General features: G+C 45.5%; 1 protein-coding gene across 7 annotated transcripts in view; it reads right to left on the bottom strand.

Annotated features, from left to right (window-relative positions):
• Window positions 1-1,712: 1,712 nt before the first annotated feature.
• Window positions 1,713-19,243, bottom strand: part of LOC108942122 (IQ motif and SEC7 domain-containing protein 3-like) — a 73,422-nt gene continuing 55,891 nt past the window's right edge. For 3 of the 7 annotated variants that reach the window (XM_018765252.2, XM_029251612.1, XM_029251611.1), the window contains 7 exons: window positions 17,406-17,545; window positions 10,775-10,900; window positions 10,208-10,307; window positions 8,574-8,735; window positions 6,799-6,888; window positions 6,203-6,249; window positions 1,713-2,383 (listed from right to left, as the gene is read on the bottom strand). In XM_018765252.2, coding sequence (XP_018620768.2) covers window positions 1,919-2,383; window positions 6,203-6,249; window positions 6,799-6,888; window positions 8,574-8,735; window positions 10,208-10,307; window positions 10,775-10,900; window positions 17,406-17,545 — 1,130 coding nt within the window. In that variant the 3' untranslated portion in view covers window positions 1,713-1,918. The remainder of the gene's footprint in view (window positions 2,384-6,202; window positions 6,250-6,798; window positions 6,889-8,573; window positions 8,736-10,207; window positions 10,308-10,774; window positions 10,901-17,405; window positions 17,546-19,243) is intronic. The other 4 variants (XM_018765253.2, XM_018765254.2, XM_018765255.2 and 1 more) reach the window with 4 other exon arrangements.

The raw sequence follows: 19,243 nt of genomic DNA, 5'->3' as shown, positions 1-19,243 counted from the left end.
TAAATAGGTGATTTTATTGTCATCAGTTCGGTAAATGTGAGGCAAGCTGGAGAAAACAAATTCACATTGGAGCAGAAACCCCGGCATTTGTCGGGCAATCTATCATACCTCTCAGGGGTAGCCAGTTGGGGGTCTGTCGCGGTTGCATATGCGGCACCTGCTGATGACATCCGGGGTAGGGCAGGACTTGCAGTGCTCTCAGTGGGCGCAGCGGTGGTTTCAGCTGACTCAACAACTCATCGCGGCTGGAGTACCTGCACCAGTCCCTGGACGGTCTCCGAACTATAGCGCAGCGTCTGGGCCTGTAAAACGAGCCTCTTCCCCTGCGAACAGGCCGTAACTCACTGGTGTTCAATTGCCACTGGGTCCATCAGTAAGCGGAACCTTTCGTTAAGGCAAATTGGAGACCCAATCACAGGGATGTTTATTTTCTAGAAAAACAAGGGGACAATCCAAAATCGAGGTCAGGGACAGGCGGGGATCTTCCGAGGTGCTTACGTTGTTCAGGGGATGAGACAAGAGTCAGAATCTGCTGAACTAGACCAGAGGTCGGGACCCAGAAATCTTGAGAACTAGGAACAACAAGGGCAAAGGGATGAGGAAGGCCGGGAAAAAGGCAGTCTGCTACGTGCGTACAGGATCTCAGGCAAGAGCAGTGATAAACTAGAAGGTTCTATGACCCAGTGAGTCCGCGTAGCTCCTTTTATGTCCCACTACCCCAGGAGGCGCTGGTGTGGTCTTTTGGTCCGGTTGCAGGGATGGGATGCAAGTGCAATCGTTAGGTCCGGGGGCGTGACATAAACACAAAAGACCCTTAAGTATGAGCTCTTTTTTAGAACACTGGGGAATTTTTATATAGTCAAAGTATTAAATTGCTTTTCAAACCATTGGAGATGTATCAATATCCCAGGTACAAGAACCATAATCCAAAGACCACCAGGGAGAAAAACAGGCCAAAATGATCAAAAATATTCCATCATATATTCTATATACATCTGAGACCATCTAATTTGCTAGAAAATAGTGTAAAGAAAACATATTAATTTTAGTATGTGGGTTCCCAAATTGAGGCCCGGTGTTCAGTGCTTTTTTCTAAATCTCAGATCACTTTGCCAAACTTACTTTCAATCTCAAAGCAAGTAAACAAATTTTAAAATTAGGACACACCCAGATATTTACTCCAGTATAATAATGTTCTGATGCAGTGTGATCTTTTTTGCTTTGGCAGTGAGTTATTGTTTGCTGTTAACTGTTCCCTGCAGGTCCCTTAGGTTCAGATGGCCTTCTTCGTATTTACTACAAAAGGACTAATTCTCAAAAGAGCAAAAAGTGATATGTCTTGGCAAATGTTTCTGTGAAAGCAGCGGTGTGCTGGTTACATATTTTTTATTTTTATTTCAACTTCTCTTTTGTTTCGGGAGACCTCAAACAAATATGTAATTTCATCCCATGTTCCTGGTAGCATAAACACACTCGCAGAACCTTCTCATTCAGTAAATAATCTCAGTTTTTGTTCAAAAACCTCCTTTTTTGGATCAGAACTATTTTTGAAACACACATGAAGGGATAGAGACACAGGAAGGTGAAGCTACAGAATTACTCAGAACTACTTACAAAGTTTCTGAACTGTCACTTCTTTTTCTTTTTTTTTTTTACTTTAAAGGTCAAATCCAGGCAGAAAAAACTGATTGAATTCATAGTGACGTGTAAAGAGACAATTAATAGAAATTTGTTAAAACTACTTAATTTTAAAAATACTTGTGATTTAAGTAGAGCTCTCAAAGAGGTTTCACATTTGTTTTTCTGCTTTTAGTTTATAGTGTCTTCGATATACCAGTTTCTTTTTTCCCTGCGTATGTACAATTGTTTTCTATTTCATATATGGATCTTCTCTGGAGAAGAGGAAACTGGAGTTTGTTTACATGAGGCTACGAGTGCCGCTCGAGTTCCTCCGCCGGATGAGGGGCAGCTCAGGCGGGCAGAATTGGTGGGGGTGGTTGTAGGGAGGTGGTGGTGGGGGCAGCGGAGGCTGGGGGGCATTCTTGGAAGCTGCCGCCCGGTTCCCGCCCTCCGGTGACCTCACCGGCGTGGAGGTGGCTGAGCTGACAAACTGCGGGGATGGCGTCTGGCTGAGAAAGGCCTCCACACGGCCACGGCCGCCCTTGTCCACGACGATCACCTTGACGATGTGCTGGCACTGAATGAGCGTCTCTGGGTGCAGGTCGGCAACGGCGGGCATGTGGACGGGCGTTGCCCCTCCCATGTGCAGCTGTGGGTAGTAGAGCTCCCCCTGGTGGTTAAGAAGGGCGCCCGGGAGGGATCCACTCTCGGGGCTCCGGGACGCACTGAGCTGGTACGTTTGAAGCCTGTTGTGAATTGACACCTAGTTTAGAAACAGCCAGAGACAGCATTAAATGTTATAAGACCTTCCTCCTCTAAGACAACAGCCCTCTGGTGTCAACAACACAACAGGCATGCGTGGCAGGGGTCGTGCGACACGATTCAAGACCATTCTAGAACAGGTAAAGGAGATACTGGTTGCCGGAGGGGATCTCATGTAGTTTGGATGTATGTGTGTGTGTGTGTGTGTGTGTGTGTGCATTTTGTATGTGTGTCTGGGTGTCAGCTGGATATCTGGAGTTGGGAAGGAAAAGAAAAACAATCAGGATTTTGTATCACACGGACACATTAATTTAGCACTAAGGAGACAGTGGTGTTATGTTCCACAAGGCAGTTGGAGGGCAGCTTTGGGGGCACACTCTGGACAAGAAGGAACACCACAGACACCACAGGTGACACTCATCAGAAACATGCCTTCACTTGTCATTGAGTCCACAGTCCATAGTGAACATGACACTGAGAAATGGTAACCCGTTCTCTCGAACCCGTGTTTTGGAGGCCTCCTAATTTCATTCAAGACCTGCCACCAGTCCAGGAGTAGCACTTTCCAGCAATTCCAGAGTGGCGCCCTCAAGTCTCGCACCGACAGCCTCTTTATTTCCTGTCCCCAGTTAGTGTCACTTTTGTGGAATGCACCTCTCTGAATCAATGGATAAAAATGTCTTACTCAAAATAAAATATGTATATTAAAAACTTTCCAAATGGAAACCCCAGGGATGTTTTCAACTAAGTTGCTCATAATTGAAAGATTAAAAAGGAAATTAACAGAGAAACATATGGCGGCTCTATGTTTTACCTTACACGGGATGTTTTACGTTACACTTCTTGCATGCAAATTTTGGAGCACTGCGCAAGAAGATAAATGTATATTTTTATGGCTAGCATAACAGACAGGCACCAAACAAGAATTGTTAAAATTACTTGGTGTAAGTCAACATAAAAGACTGACAAGATATAAATCTGAATCCAGCCTTGAATGAAAGGCAGCAATAGTGCAGTGGAATCTCAGAATATGACATTTCCCTCGGTAAAAAAATGCATTATCTACCCCAGGGCCAAAAGTGCTGAGTACTCTCGTGACTGGGTCCATTTAATTGTTTTACTGAGCTCTTGTAAGAGGAGCCCAAAAACAATCTCCCCCCGGCGGTACTGTGTTACTGAGGTCTAGACCAGAGTACCGTCAGCACAGAGACTCATCAAGTTAAAAGGTGGTTGGCAGGTGGCTTGGAACAAGTGTCAGAGAGCTTCTCTCTGAACTTACACAGCTCTGGGATATACCTGTACCCTTAGGATGGTAACCCTTATACACACACACACACACACACACACACATTGGCTGAAGCCGTTTGTCCCAAGCAGGGTCGTGGCAAGATGGAGCCTAACCCAGCAACACAGGGCACAAGGCTGGAGGGGGAGGGGACACACCAGTCCATCACAGGACACCCCAAGTGTGATTTGAACCCCAGACCCACCAGAAAACAGGACCCAGCCAAACCCACTGTGCCGCTGCACCACCACGCCCCTCCAATCCTTATATAGGGTATCCATTTGAAGCAATGGCTAAGTGGTGCAGGTTATGCATTGCTGTGATTTTAAATTACCAGGGTTAGGGGTTAGGATTAGGTTAGGTTTAGGGTTAGGATTAGGATTAGGATTAGGGTTAGGGTTAGGGTTAGGATTAGCGTTATGGTTATAGTTAAGGCGAAAGTTAAGGTTAGCAACTCCAATACTAAAGGAACCTCTACCTTGACCCATACCATGAGTTGTATTATACTCCATAACTAGTAAGCCCAAGGGTTTTGTCTCAAAAAAAAGTATTACATCTGAAAAGCTTTAAAATGTCTCAAGATGAGTGAAGATGGCTTGAATAGAACATGACTGGAAATATATCACTTTGGAAGGTCCAAGCAATTTAACTGAAGGAAGAAAAGGCTCTTGGAAGCAAATGGGGAAAGCAAAGTGTGTTAGAGGAGTAGAGTGGTCATTATCCTGCTCCCAGAAGACCGTTGTTACCTGCAGTGCAGCTCCTGGGAGGCACAGCCTGAATTTGCTCTTAAGACTCACAGACAGAGATGTAATAGTGGATCGGTGCCCCAGGGGCCCTACATCGTTCATAGGTGCTTAAGGCCACAAAGACCATGGGAGAAAGTATGTCCATCAATCACTGGAAATGAAAACTTTTCGTATTCTGAAAGGATCAGGGACCCTATTTGCAGAAGGTGTGAAAATCATCTATTACTTTTGGATGTGAAGGAGAAGCCCAGGCACGTGTCTGAGAAGGGATGTGATGCCTTTTGCAAACTTTCTCCATGCTAAGATTGGGCTCCGCAGAGCTAAGTTCCACACCTTGAGTTGAAGGAGGCAAGTATAACTCTTACCCTACATGAGCCCCCTACTGATCTATGTCCAGGCTGAAGTTATACGTGTCTCCATGTGAGAACAGGGTGCAGATAGCTGAGAGCACCTTCTCCAATGTCAAGAAAAGACCATGAGCTTTTCGGGAGACTTTTCCTCCCTTAACTGTTCCTAACAACTCCTTCGGGTCAAGTAAAGTAGTGTGGGGCTACTTGGAGGCGGCAGAAAGGCACGGCTGTTGTGTTGTGTAGCACTAACAGTCACCGTACAGAAGAATGGAGCACCCGCACAGTCGGATTCTGGTGAAAACCCAAAAAATGGAGCAGCTGACTTATTCCTTCCCAGCTCCATGATGGCCCCCTTGTTAGCAATAAGCCATTACTGAGAAGAAATTAGTTTCCTGAAATATCTGAACGAAGAAATCTCACTGACTGGCAGCCAGATGGGATCTGCCCTATTAACATTCCCCAAATGTCACACTGTCCCAGTGCTACGAACAGTGCCCAACTCCCCAGCTGCTAACACACCAAGGCTGTGAGAGGTCACGCAACACCATCACGGCGATAATTGCACGCTGACAGGTTCTCTGGGTGGTTTAAATCATTCCTTTATATCAGCCGCTTCATTTGTCCACACCGAGAAAGAGGTATAATTGACTCGTCAAATTAATGTGGCATTAATGCGGGCGGAGTTCCTGAAATATTTCCCATTAGCAGAAGGGGATTAGAACATTAATGTTTTTATCTGGCATAATATATTGTTGGGCAAAAGGTGCTTGAGTTCCATTCTTCCAGTAGAGGCAACAGTAATGACTGCTTATTACATCTATATTAGTGTGTTTACAAGGCTTGGGACATTTATAAACACAGTCACCTGTTAATATGGATTGTTGATGATGATGCTCCGCTCTGTTTCGTCTTGTGTATCTGGTAGGGATCAGGCCATCTGCAATCTCAATGTCCTGATTTTCATTCCTGTATCAAACCCTGTCTATGGAAACCCGTGAGCGCCCCTGCTGTTACCTCCCGTTTCATACGCAGGCTTCTCCCTCACACACTCAGCAAAAATTTTTCTTAAATACACACTTCTTCTTGAAAACAGTTATTTATACTACTGCTGTAAATGTGACTCGGTGGCTTGTTATTAAAGCCGAAAAACAGGTCGTCTTTCTACCCAAAGAGATGTAAATGACCTTGGTAATAAAAGCAACAACCAGTATTCAATATTTCATGGGCCCTGCAGACTTTAATGCAGGTGCTGGAAGAGGGAAGTGTATTCAGAAAGCACTGAAACAAACTATCAAAAGGCTGTAGGGGTTATGGCCAGCTGAAGGCGCACCCCACTCAGCTGAGTTCCAGGTGTGTCATATACATGCGACGCCCTCTCCAATGGGAACTGGTGCAGAAGGACTTACCTGCCTGGCTTTCCATCATAAATAAGGACTTACCTCCACTGAATTGTTCCCGTTCCTCCCATCGAGGTCCTGCTTGCCTGCTAGCCAGAGGAAAAATGGCTTGTGACCAACAGCAAAACTTTGAGAGAGCTCACAGCAGGACAACTTCCAGGGAAAGAACATTCGGAGCACATATTTTTAAATGAGCTATAGCAGACCTTGAGCCTGCAGCCGTGCTAAAGCCCAAACCGGCAGCGGCACATGAAACACTGCATTAGCTGTGCGCACAACACAACACCAGTGGATAAGGTCATAAAATGTGTCGCTCATTAGGTATTAGTTATGCCGAGCATGACTGCCAAGTCGAGATAGAGCTCCAGGCTGAACCCAGCACAAGTATCTGAACAACACCATATTTTCCAGGGATCTTTTTTATTACCTCATACAGGGACTGTATAAACAATTATGTAAGGATGGTACTTCAAGGTTTGCAGAATTATGACTTTTAGATGAGTTTCAGTACATGAATCGGGTTCATATAAAAGCAACGAGAGCCCGAAGGGCTGGTGTATGGAGGTGTGTGAGGTTGGACCCTGAAGCAGAAGGTGTCCTGTCCTGTGTCCACCATCAGAGGATGAACAGTACCCTACCGAGTGGGGAGCCCTGGTGGGCTCGGATTTCCAGCTGTGTTCCATTTTTGGCAGAATGGGTCTTGGCTCCCTGTTGTCTTTCCAGTTCCCCTATAGGACATGAGGAGGGGGATCACTGTAATGTCCACAACCTCAACACATATGACACACACCCAACAACAGTTCTATAAGTTGTGGCAGAGCCAATGCTATTATGCAAAGCACTTTAAAATTACATCCATTTTTCTACAGCTTGATAATTCAGTAGAGCAATTTAGGTTAAGTACCTATAGTGGGGGGTCTGAAACAAGCCCTTAACTACGCCTGACTATACCGCATGCTGCCTAAAGCTTTCATTACAATCCTCTGTCGCCTAAACAGAATTCTAGTACATTCTACTGAAAGAGCGAGGACAGGGTAGTACTATCAGATGGCCTGGTAAAAGAACCTCTCCAAAGCAGTCTGTTATTTGCCCTCGACCAACAGCTGCGTAAAAAAACCTTATCTGTGACGGTGAAGGGTGCAAATATCAAAACTCAAAATTGAAACAATCACAACGATGATGACTCACTGTTTATATCGTAGTGCAAAGTCATGGTAATCTCATTACCAAGAAAAACAATGTAATAATTTGCAGAGACTTTGATAACATGGCACCTTTTGGGGAGTTTACCAACAATGAAAAATGATGTCGCTATGTTAGAAGTGCCCAATGAAATCTTTTGCTGTACTTTTTTTATCCCCTCAGTCCTCTGCTCTTTGCTCTCTGCAAGGAGCAGTAATGAACACTGCTCTGTCCCCAGAGAGCACCGCACCGTTTGGTCTCGCTAACTTGTGGCTCATTTTCAGCTGCTTCTGCTTTCCCTGCCTCCACACGGGAGGCGAGCAGGAAATTAAGTTTTTTCTTCTTCTCTTTCTCCGGTGTTTCCATAGGGACAGCCGTGGGACGGCTGGAGCTTCTACAGTTGCTCCCCTTTCCCTTCCTTTCTCTCAAATCTGAAACAGGATTAGTCCTGCCTATAATAACTTAATGCACTCAAAGAAATGCTGCCCACCCACCTGCTTTCTTTCTCCAAAGTCAGCAGCTTATTTAATTTACGGCTATTTTTAAAAGATGGCCTATTTGGTGGATCTCTGCATATGAGAAACCGGGCCTATGTTTGATCTCCTAAAGAGGCGAGGGATAATTTATAAGGGGCATTTATATTTGTGAGCGGCAGCAAGCAATGTAGTGGTTAGAGCTGCTGCGACATCCCTTAGAATTTTTTTTTTTTTTTTTTTTTTATATAAAGAAGACCAGTGTTTGGATTCTAGGGACAGCTGGTAGTGTAGTAGAGCTACTGCCTTTGGATCCAAAGGTTGCAGGTTTGATCCCCACTTCTAGCTATAGTACCCTTGAGAAAGATACTTACCCTAAATTTCTACAGTAAAATTACCCAGCTGTATAAATGGGTAAATAGCTGTAAGTTGTTTTGGAGAAAAGTATCGGCTAAATAAATGAATGTAATCCTTGCATATGCTGCAGTACCCTGCAGTAAGATCCTTACCCTGAACTGCTCCAGTAAAAATTACCCAGTTGCATAAATGGACAAATCTTTGCAAGTAGCTTGATATGCAGATTGACCATTGGAGAAAAACGTAAGTTAAACGTATTTTCCATAGGATTCTAACAATTTGATTGTTGCTTTAACTGGTCAACGGTTATATTGAATGGAATCCATGTAAAAAAAGGCAGTGATTTGGAAACGTACTGCCTGTTCATACAAAGGAGTGAAAATGAAATGGGGAGCACTCACATTCGATGAGTATCTGCTCCATCTCAGACACCTCAGCGATGGACTCCTTCAGGTCCTCGACGAACTTGAGCAGCTCTTCGGCGCTTTGGCCGCAGAAATTCAACACCTGCCTCTTCTCGGAGCCAGGGCAAGGCGACACGATGGTGATGCCGTGCGGATAGTCTGGAGGAGAGTGTGTTAAGGGGATGACGCAGTAAGTAGTGCAGCACTTAGGGAGAGCACTAGTTACATGTCAAGTCATGTTAGAAAAGAAAAAAAAACACAGCAAACAAAAGATCATCAAACATTTAAAAAACGGGAAGATTTCTGAAATGGAAAAGCGTTGTACAATGTGTTTGCCTCTTCTGGGTTTTACTGTTGTTAAACATAACCGGCAAGCAGCGTTTCCAGCTGGACAACGCAGCTGGAGACATATTTACCAGGGTATATTGAAAAGGACCTTTCTAACTGCTACGTGCCAACTGTAATGAAGGCAGTCAAAATTTTTCTAAAAATAAATGTTCGAAAGGTTGACCAAATATGTAGTTAGACTGGGAGCAGTTTATGCCCTCTGTGGGAAGCACTTTCTATGTTGAATGATTTTCCAATAATCTTCTTTAAAAAAATGGTTAACGAATAGTAATAACGTGTCGAAGTGTGATAACGATAAAACAATGAATACAGACGAGGCCTGCAGGTTCCGCCGAGACAGGAAATAAATTATTGCCAGCCGTAGCCCATCATTTTTTGTGCTCCTTAATGCAGCCCTTTTCTCTCAGATGGCTTCACAACAGTGTTTGGCTCCATTATGTCGGTAGGGAAAGTATATCAGTGGTTGAGCAGCGAACCGTGACAGTGTTCAGTATGTGGGCCCAGCGACACACAAACACACTCCCTGGATCGCTGTCGTGTTTGTGTTGTTTTCCTCCTCTCCCCTTAACGTCACAATCCATCAAAGGGCCACGCAAATGAAAATCAGAGTTTGATGCATAAACAGCATTCTTAATTATGCTCCTGCGAGGCAGCAACAGTAAACAACATCATTCAGCTGAGCGGCACACCAGACATCAGCCAACACCTCCAAACAGCAATTTTCGAATCGCCACACTGGACGTAGCACTGTTTGTGCAAAACAGACTGTGGAGGTACCCATCCAGGCAGGTGACACCATTAAGGAGGTGATCCATGCAGGGTACCCCATCAGGAGGACCATGTAGAACTTCCACTCACATCTACATTTATTAATTTAGCTGATGCTTTTCTCTAAAGCAACTTAGAATGTTAAGGTACCTACCATTATTTATTCATTTGGACAACTGGGTAATATGTCTGGAGCAATTTAGGGTAAATACCTTGCACGAGAAAACTGCAACCCAAGGTAAGACTTGAACCAGCAACCTTTGGGACCCAAGGAAACAGCTTGAAATACTTTGCTACCAACTGCCCCACCTGTTCAGCTTTCTGTAGCTCTAGATGTTCCATGTGAAGTTTGAACTCATTGTATAGCAGGTGGAGCTACAGCTCCACAAGGTTCACATAGGACTTGTAAACTTTCCCAAAAACACATGGCTACCATCTAGTGAGGTCCATTTAGACCTTATATTCTTTCTCAAACAAGTGAAGCTGCAGAACCAGCAGGTCTGTACGGAACTTACACTCATTTTCAAACAAGTGGAACTGCATCCCCAAGAGACCCATGGCTCGACAGAAGGTGTAGGTTGCAGAACTCCGCTTTTTCGGACTCAGCTTCAGTATCTGAGGAGAGGATAGGAATTTCATAGAGCTTTATCACCATCAATGGGTTAGAGAGGTGAATAAATTTTGCATCCAGAGTGTAGAACACCAGGTATTAACTAAATTTTAAATAGGGAGATTGAAAGTCAAGGCTGAAAAACGTTTGCCAATTATGAATGCTTATAATAGTCCATAGCACACGAGAGCACAGGAGCCTCTAGCAAAAACGTTAATTTTCAGGGGTGTCGATTTTTATGGATACTCTTGCATGAGTGGACCCATTAAACGCATAATTATACTCACATGCTTTTTACAGCACAGCAAATACACTTGTTGTTTGAAAGCAAGCAGAAACATTTTTTCCACTTTTCAACAATTCTGACTGTTATAGAAAGTTTAGACACAAGCAAAGGACTGAACATTGTCCACTGCCTACTGAAAGTGGTCACTGAGAGTTGTACAAACCGTACTTGACCATAGAAGCTTACCACGATAAGGTCGTTGAAGAGGAACACCTCCCTTTGGTGTGCAGCCTGCTTCTGGGCTTTGTTGATGTCAGATACTTCAAAGAGTCGACTGCAGCACACAAGCCTCCGGTGCGGGACAGAGAGGACCTTGAACATGGTAAGGAGAGAGCCTTTACACTCAACCACTTGTGTTCTTCATGTAGTCCTAGAACCACAGGGTGGACGGGAGGTCGACCACAAATTAGTGAATATATTATTCAGTCGACTTCTGGCTGTGGTGTTCTACTTTGGATGGGAAACCATTTTTACTGGTTGAAGTCACCTAATCATTGGCAGCAGGTCACTTCTCCTTCAAGGACTCAACTTTCTTTCATTTTCTTTGTCTCCTCAACAGTCTATGAGCGCCGTTGGTAAGTCACTAATGCATGACTTTTTCGCTTCATTCTGACCACTTCCATATTGGCTCATCGATCTCCCCAGTGAGACACGCATAAGCCAGGTTTCTATTCTCCAAACATCTCCTCTTTATTAAGGCGAGAAGCACTCAGATGCTCTCGTGTTCTGAGGGAGCAGATGTCCGGCTCGATCACATTGATTTTTTCAGTTACACTCAGGAACTGCAGGCACGCTACCAAGGCAGGAGTTTACTCCTCAATTAATGGCCAAATGACACTGCTTACATGTAAAAAGCACATTAAATGCAAGGACTGAAAGGAAGGATCGGAACTGTGTTCTGCATGCTGTGCTGTGAAAAAGTATTGTTCCCCCCTTTTGCAATTTCCAATTTTTTTACAGCTTTTCAGTCAGACATTTTGCCAGTTCTAGTATTATTTCAATGGACCGTGATAGAAACAACACTGTTTCACAGCACTGAAACGCAATATTGAAGGACATGGATTGGTAACCTCAAGGTTGTTGGTTCAAGCCCTGTTTCCTGCTAGTTGTGAGGTGCCTTTAAACAGTTTTGGAAAAACATGCAACTGTATAAATAGCTGAAGTCGGTTAGGATGTGAGGGGCAGAATGACACAGAAATGATAATAACCTAACTGATGAAGTTTTTGTGGATCTTCTGTAGCACAATTAATATGATAATGGATTCCCAGACGAAAGCAAACAAAACATGAAAATCAAAAAAAAAAAAAAACTCAAGTTTTTAATGTAAAAAAACAGCACAAACTGTAAGAACTAAATCAGCACTGAAGCAACTGTAGACATTGTGTGTGTGTGTGTGTGTGCGCATTACTTTATACTGATAGCAGAAGTATTTTTGTTGAATTTAAATGCCTACTGGGACCTCTTTATCTTTCTTTAAGGTGCAGTGTTCTCATATTTGGGCTGATGTTTCACGCTGAACATTTCTGGCTGGGAAATGGAAGCAAGAATTTAAGATTAGGCCTTTGCAGAGAGCTGAAATTAATGGAACAATCAAAAGCAGTGTGTGTCATGACATATCTGATCCAGCAAACTCTGTATCATGTCATTGGAGCTGAATGACAGGTGTGTGACTGATGGAACTGGGTGACTGTCTGTGACTGTCTATGACTGTCGTAAATGATCACACAAAAACCAAACATCAACAGAAGGAGAAAATAGCTTCACTCTGAGGATCTATCTTTATGGGAGCCCAAGGCAAGATATTGGAAAAGGGCCTCTCCAGACCACAATATGAACTAACTATAAATAAAAAAAACAAATTACAAAGTGCAGTAGGGAGGCTGAGAAAGTTTATCTAAATGAAAGAGTTATATAACTTAATTCGTCTCAATTTCCTGAAGGCAGACTCAGCAGTCGTACCTTCACACGACAGCTGCTGTCCCACTACATCATAGGTGCTCACCATAACTAGTCCACTGAGATGGCCATGTTGTCAAATTTAACATTTATTTTTGGTGCTTTGCAAGATACATATGTGCAATAAAGGTCCATAAAGTGAAATTCATATGGAAGCTGTAAAATATTCCCCTTGAGGGACAATAATGCCATTAAAAAAATTATTAAGGTCGATAGTGTTAGAGTATCACCTTTGTAACTGAATGCCGCAGGTCTGAATCCCATCTGCTCCCGTAGTAGCCCTGAGTGAGGTACTTACTCTAATTGGAACTATCTGAAATTACCCAGCAGAGTAAATGGGTTCATAAGTGTATGTCGCTTAGAATCCAAACCCTGAATTGTTAGTTGCTTTGGTAAACATATTATTATTATTATTATTGTTGCTGTTGTTGTTGTTTTTATTATATAAATTGTAATATATTATAATATATTATTGTAATCCCCTGTCAGAGAGGTCTTCAACTCCCACCTCCGACAGAGCTTCAACCAGGTCCCGAGGGAGGTGGGGGACATCGAGTCTGAATGGACTATGTTCCGCGCCTCCATTGTTGGGGCGGCGGTTCGGAGCTGCGGCCATAAGATCTCCGGCGCCTGTCGCGGCGGCAATCCCCGAACACGGTGGTGGACACCGGAAGTAAGGGATGCCGTCAAGCTGAAGAAGGAGTTCTATCGGGCCTGGCTGGCTCATGGGACTCCTGAAGCAGCTGACAGGTACCGACAGGCCAAACAGAGCGCAGCTCTGACAGTCGCCGCGGCAAAAACTCGGGCTTGGGAGGAGTTCGGTGAGGCCATGGAGGAAGACTTTCGGTCGGCCTCAAAGAGATTCTGGCAAACCATCCGGTGACTCAGAGGGGGGAAGCGGTGTTCCACAAACACTGTTTACAGTGGAAGTGGTGCGCTGCTGACCTCAGCTGAGGATGTCCTCGGGCGGTGGAAGGAGTACTTTGAGGATCTCCTCAATCCCTCCGACACGCCTTCCGTAGAGGAAGCTGAGGCTGGGGACTTGGAGGGGGACTCGTCCATTACCCTGGCTGAAGTTGCTGAGGTAGTCAAAAAACTCCTTGGTGGCAAGGCTCCGGGGGTGGATGAGATCCGCCCCGAGTTTCTCAAGTCTCTGGATGTTGTGGGGCTGTCTTGGCTGACACGCCTCTGCAGCATCGCGTGGAGTTCGGGAACGGTGACTCTGGACTGGCAGACCGGGGTGGTGGTCCCTCTTTTTAAGAAGGGGGACCGGAGATTGTGTTCCAACTACAGGGGGATCACACTCCTTAGCCTCCCTGGGAAAGTCTATGCCAGGGTACTGGAAAGAAGAATCCGACCGATAGTCGAACCTCGGATTCAGGAGGAGCAATGCGGTTTTCGCCCTGGCCGTGGAACACTGGACCAGCTCTATACCCTCACTAGGGTGCTGGAGGGTTCGTGGGAGTTTGCCCAACCAGTCCATATGTGTTTTGTGGACCTGGAGAAGGCATTCGACCGTGTCCCTCGTGGCATCCTATGGGAGGTACTTCGGGATTATGAGGTTTGGGACTCGCTGCTACGGGCTGTTCGTTCCCTGTATGACCGGAGCAGGAGCTTGGTTTGCATTGCCGGCAGTAAGTCAGACCTGTTCCCGGTGCATGTTGGACTCCGCCAGGGCTGCCCTTTGTCACCGATTCTGTTCATTATCTTCATGGACAGAATTTCTAGGCACAGCCAGGGAACGGCGGGTGTCTGTTTTGGTGGCTGCGAGATCTCGTCTCTGCTTTTTGCGGACGATGTGGTCCTGTTGGCTTCATCAAGTCAAGACTTGCAGCGTGGACTGGGGAGGTTTGCAGCCGAGTGCGAAGCGGCGGGGATGAGAATCAGCACCTCCAAATCCGAGGCCATGGTTCTCAGTCGGAAAAAGGTGGATTGCCCCCTCCAGGTTAGGGGGGAGTTGCTCCCTCAAGTGGAAGAGTTTAAGTATCTTGGGGTCTTGTTCACGAGTGAGGGAAAAATGGAGCAGCAGGTTGACAGACGGATCGGTGCGGCGTCCGCAGTAATGCGGTCATTGTACCGGTCTGTTGTGGTGAAGAGGGAGCTGAGTCGTAAGGCGAAGCTCTCAATTTACCGGTCGATCTACGTTCCTACCCTCACCTATGGTCATGAACTCTGGATCATGACCAAAAGAATGAGATCGCGGATACAAGCGGCAGAAATGAGTTTCCTCCGCAGAGTGGCTGGGCACACCCTTAAGGATAGGGTGAGGAGCTCAGTCACCCGGGAGGAGCTCGGAGTAGAGCCGCTGCTCCTCCGCATCGAGAGGAGCCAGTTGAGGTGGCTCGGGCATCTGTTCCGGATGCCTCCTGGACGCCTCCCTGGGGAGGTGTTCCGGGCTTGTCCCACTGGGAGGAGGCCTCGGGGCAGACCCAGGACACGTTGGAGAGACTATGTCTCCCGGCTGGCCTGGGAACGCCTTGGGGTTTCCCCAGAGGAACTGGAGGAGGTGTGCGGGGAGAGGGAAGTCTGGAGGACTCTGCTCGGACTGCTTCCCCTGCGACCCGGCCCCGGATGAAAGCGGAGGAAGATGGATGGATGGATATTATTGTAATATTATATATTGCAATATATTGTTTTTCATGTAGCACCATGGTCCTGGAGGAACGTTGTTTCGTTTCACTGTATACTGTACCAGCTGTATAGCATGGAAATGACAATGAAGCAACTTTGACTTTGAGAAGTTGCAGCAGAGAGAATAATAAGTGAAAAACAATTTAATTACATCACATGTATATTGGTTAAACCAAACTGAGTAGAATTTTTCTGTCAGAAAGTTAAATATTGAGCTCAGTTTAATTTGAAATACTCTGTGGAATTTAAAAAGAGCTCAAGTTTGTTAGTAACTGAAAGTGAAACTGTGTTCTGTGAGAACAAGGGGAACCCAACACTGCTTACACTGATTTGCTCCTGTTAACTTTGCCTAGCTGTACTAATGGGCGAATCACTCTATGTAGAGACTCTGTGCAACTAATTGTCCAGGCCATGGTGCCATCCCGTCTGGACTACTGCGACTCTCTCTTGTCTGGCGTTCCTGCTACTGCCATCAAACCTCTGCAGCTGATACAGAGTGCTGCTGCCCTAATTGTGTTTGACTTGCCAAAGCTTTCCCATGTATCTCCTCTACTCGTTTCTCTGCATTGGCTTCCTGTAGCTGCCCGGATCAAATTTAAGACCCTGGTTATGGCCTACGGAGGGCGCGGTGCCGCAGTGGGTTGGACCAGGTTCTGCTCTCCGGTGGGTCTAGGATTTGAATTCTGCTTGGGGTGCCTTGCGATGATCTGGCGTCCCGTCCTGGGTGTGTCCCCTCCCCATCCAGCCTTACGCCCTGTGTTGTCGAGTTAGGTTCCGGCTCCCCGCGACCCCATATGGGACAAGCAGTTCAGACAATGTGTGTGTGTGTGTGTGTGTGTGTGTGTGTGTGTGTGTGGGTTATGGCCTACAGATGCATCAGTAGAACTGCTCCCAACTATCTACAGTACTTGATCAACCGCTACACCCCAATGAGACTACTATGCTCTTCCACATCTGTCCACTCGGTGGTCCCACGCACGAAGGTTCTCGGTTCTGGCTCCGTTATGGTGGAACGACCTCCCCCCCCCCCCCCCCCCAGTCAGAACTGCTGAATCCCTGTTCACATTTAAAAAGAGTGGCAAAACTCACCTCTTCCAGACTCACTTCACCCATTATCGCTTAAGTTCATGTAAGGTATAAATGTTCATGCACTGTAACTTGCCGTCTGGCAAAAGGTACTGAAGCATTCGGGTCCTCGCAGCCAGACTGTGCAACAATTTCTTCCCCCAAGCCATTAGACTCCTCAATACCTATGACTGACAAGGGAACTATTGTCATGTCTTACTAATTATTGTCTTGTTTTAGTAACTGTTGTAATGTTTAGCACTGTTTGCATAAGCCTTGCACACGTGCACTTTATGTAGTCTGTGTAGTCTATGGTGCAAACTTGTTCTGTGTAGCACCATGGTCCTGAAAATCATTGTTTCGTTTTACTGTGTACTGTTGTATATGGTTGAAATGACAATAAAGCGTCTCTTGACTCTTGACTTTAAGATTATGACCGGATCAATCCTTTACGCACCTACTCCTATAATTTAACGTAAATGTTTATATGAATAAAAGGGGGGCGTGGTGGCGCAGTGGCGCGGTGGGTCGGACTGGGTCCTGCTCTCCGGTGGGTCTGGAGTTTGAGTCCTGCTTGGGGTGCCTTGTGATGGACTGGCGTCCCCTCCTGGGTGTGTCCCCTCCCCCTCTAGCCTTACGCCCTGAGTTGCTGGGTTAGGCTCCGGTTCCCCGCGACCCCGTATGGGACAAGTGGTTCAGAAAATGTGTGTATGTGTGTGTGTCTGTGTATGTGTTTATATGTATCTCCAAAAAAAAATTACTTGGAAGATGATCAGGTATCATTGATATTCTGATAAAGTTTTATGTAGCTACTCATCTGATGAACATTGTTTCAAATGGTGGAAAGAAACTAACTGCACTTGAGAATCACACATCTGCATCTAAGTCTCTCTTCCTGCTGATGTAATGCACGCATAGGATTTTCTATGAGATGTACGTCGCTTTGGAGAAAAGCATCTGCTAAATGAATACACATAAAATAAATGTACATGTAATGCTTAGTAAAAAAAGTGTCTGCAGAAAAAGTAAACGTGCCTCTACAGTTTGGCAACTACTGGAGCACTACAAATTATACTGAAGGGTACAATGGAAGGTTTGTGCTGAGATCTGATGTATGCCAACATTTAGATGGCTCCTGTAGCATTACGCGGAGGAAGCACTCACAGTCTTCATGCCCACGATGGACTGCTCCACCTTGGTGACGTAGGTGACGTGGTCCTCATTGGAGCGGAGCTCCCGCTGTTGAATGCGTTCGTAGATACCTGCCACCATGTCCCGGGGGATATCGGCACCGTCGTCAACACCTTTTCGTGGGGAGAGGGGCACATTTCAGACACACTGCAACAGCAAGGACCAGCTGGCTGCTTCTGCTTATGGACATGGCACGACAAGAGTCCAGCTGACATTGTCAAGTCTGTGCTGCGGTTACGGACCCCTGCGCTCTCTCTATGGAGTCACAGCCTACATAAACAAGGACTCGCTTAAAGCCATGAGCATCAAGCCTTGCACATCCTGTAGTCCTAAGCAGTCTATAATGAGGCACCTCATTACAACACCTCTAACTGTTCTCTGTGCATTTTTTTCAGTCAGTCGCTGATCAAGAGAGACGACGTGGCTGAAGCTGTGCACCTGCCAAGTGCTGGATTCCCATCGATTCGTGTCTGACAAAGGGTCACACAACATGTGGTAAACCCGTGGGAGGGATCTGCTCGCCGGCTGACTGCTAAGCGAGATGGCTTGGTGCCATCATTCAGCTGTGGGAGGAAATTATTTTGGGCATAATAAAAACCCATCTCCATTGGTTAAAAATTCCAGGCCAAATGAGTTGATGGCAATGCATACAGGTTGGTTTATGCTCATAATTGTTAAAAAAGGAGCCGAAATTGTTCTGAAGATATGCAGATGGTCACGGCGAAGGAGTTACCGACAGACTTTTTCCAGCCCTCTCTCAGCACTGATGCTGCTATTGTGGTTTTCTCAGGTAAGGTTAACGATCATGTCACCAAAGCCGTTCCAAAGCCTTGGAAAACATTCTGTCTGTTCATGATTTATGTTGCAGTGAAAACAATTGTTTCTCTTGCATAGATTTTTGGTAGGTCTTGTTTAATTCACTTTGAGCTGATACTAAATTAAGTCCCATTGCTCCAAAATGCAGTGCAGTACATGAAATTAATCAAAGCACAGCACTCCGTGACTTGAATGTTCTTGGGCAAGATGAGATGTAGGTTTCTTGTTTATATCCAGACATTCTGCCCATTAAACTCAAGTTCATTTACCTCCCAAATGCATTAGTAACACTCAGCACAGGGTGCAAAATACAATGATTTCAAAGAGTCAAAGGCTTGAGGTCAGTGGGAAATAAAAGAGTCGGCCCCCGGGGCTTGCTCTGTGCTTACAAAAGTTTTTCCCCTCTCTGTGGTCTTTTGAGCGTTAGCATAGCAGCTCTCAACATGCCACACTCTTCTGCTTTTGCTATAAAGACCTTCTCCAGGTATGAAGGGCATCTCCAAGACTTGGAGCTGAACAATTCAAAGCTGCTGCGTGTGCATCAAAGCCAGTCCAGGGCTTTGTCCCCCGACACACCTTATAAAGAGCTTTCCTATAAACCTGTCCGGAGCACCAGGGGAATCATCGGGGAAGCACATATTCAAACTTCAGAGAGGATAAATCAGGTGCTCTTGGCATCTGGGATTCAAACACACTTGACATTTATGTGCTGTCTGAAAGCGCTCAGCTAATATTTGTTAGCGTCTGCTTCTGTTACATTGTGCACTTAATGAAATGAATGTGATGTCCCATCTGAAGAGAAGGGTTTGAATAGAAAAATAAAGAGAGCGCACCTTAAGAATTCTGTACGGGTCAGACGTTTTTAAACCATACCCAGATAGGACAGGTGCACTGAGATACATGTGCGCAATATTAGTTCTATCGACAGTCTATCCAAAGATATGTTATAAAGCATTAGGGAATCCATGATGCAGCAGAATGTTTGGTTTTAATAT

Source organism: Scleropages formosus, chromosome 5, assembly GCF_900964775.1.
Source record: "Scleropages formosus chromosome 5, fSclFor1.1, whole genome shotgun sequence".
In the NCBI taxonomy this organism is placed as follows: domain Eukaryota; kingdom Metazoa; phylum Chordata; class Actinopteri; order Osteoglossiformes; family Osteoglossidae; genus Scleropages; species Scleropages formosus.
This window is presented reverse-complemented; position numbering and strand designations above follow the sequence as displayed.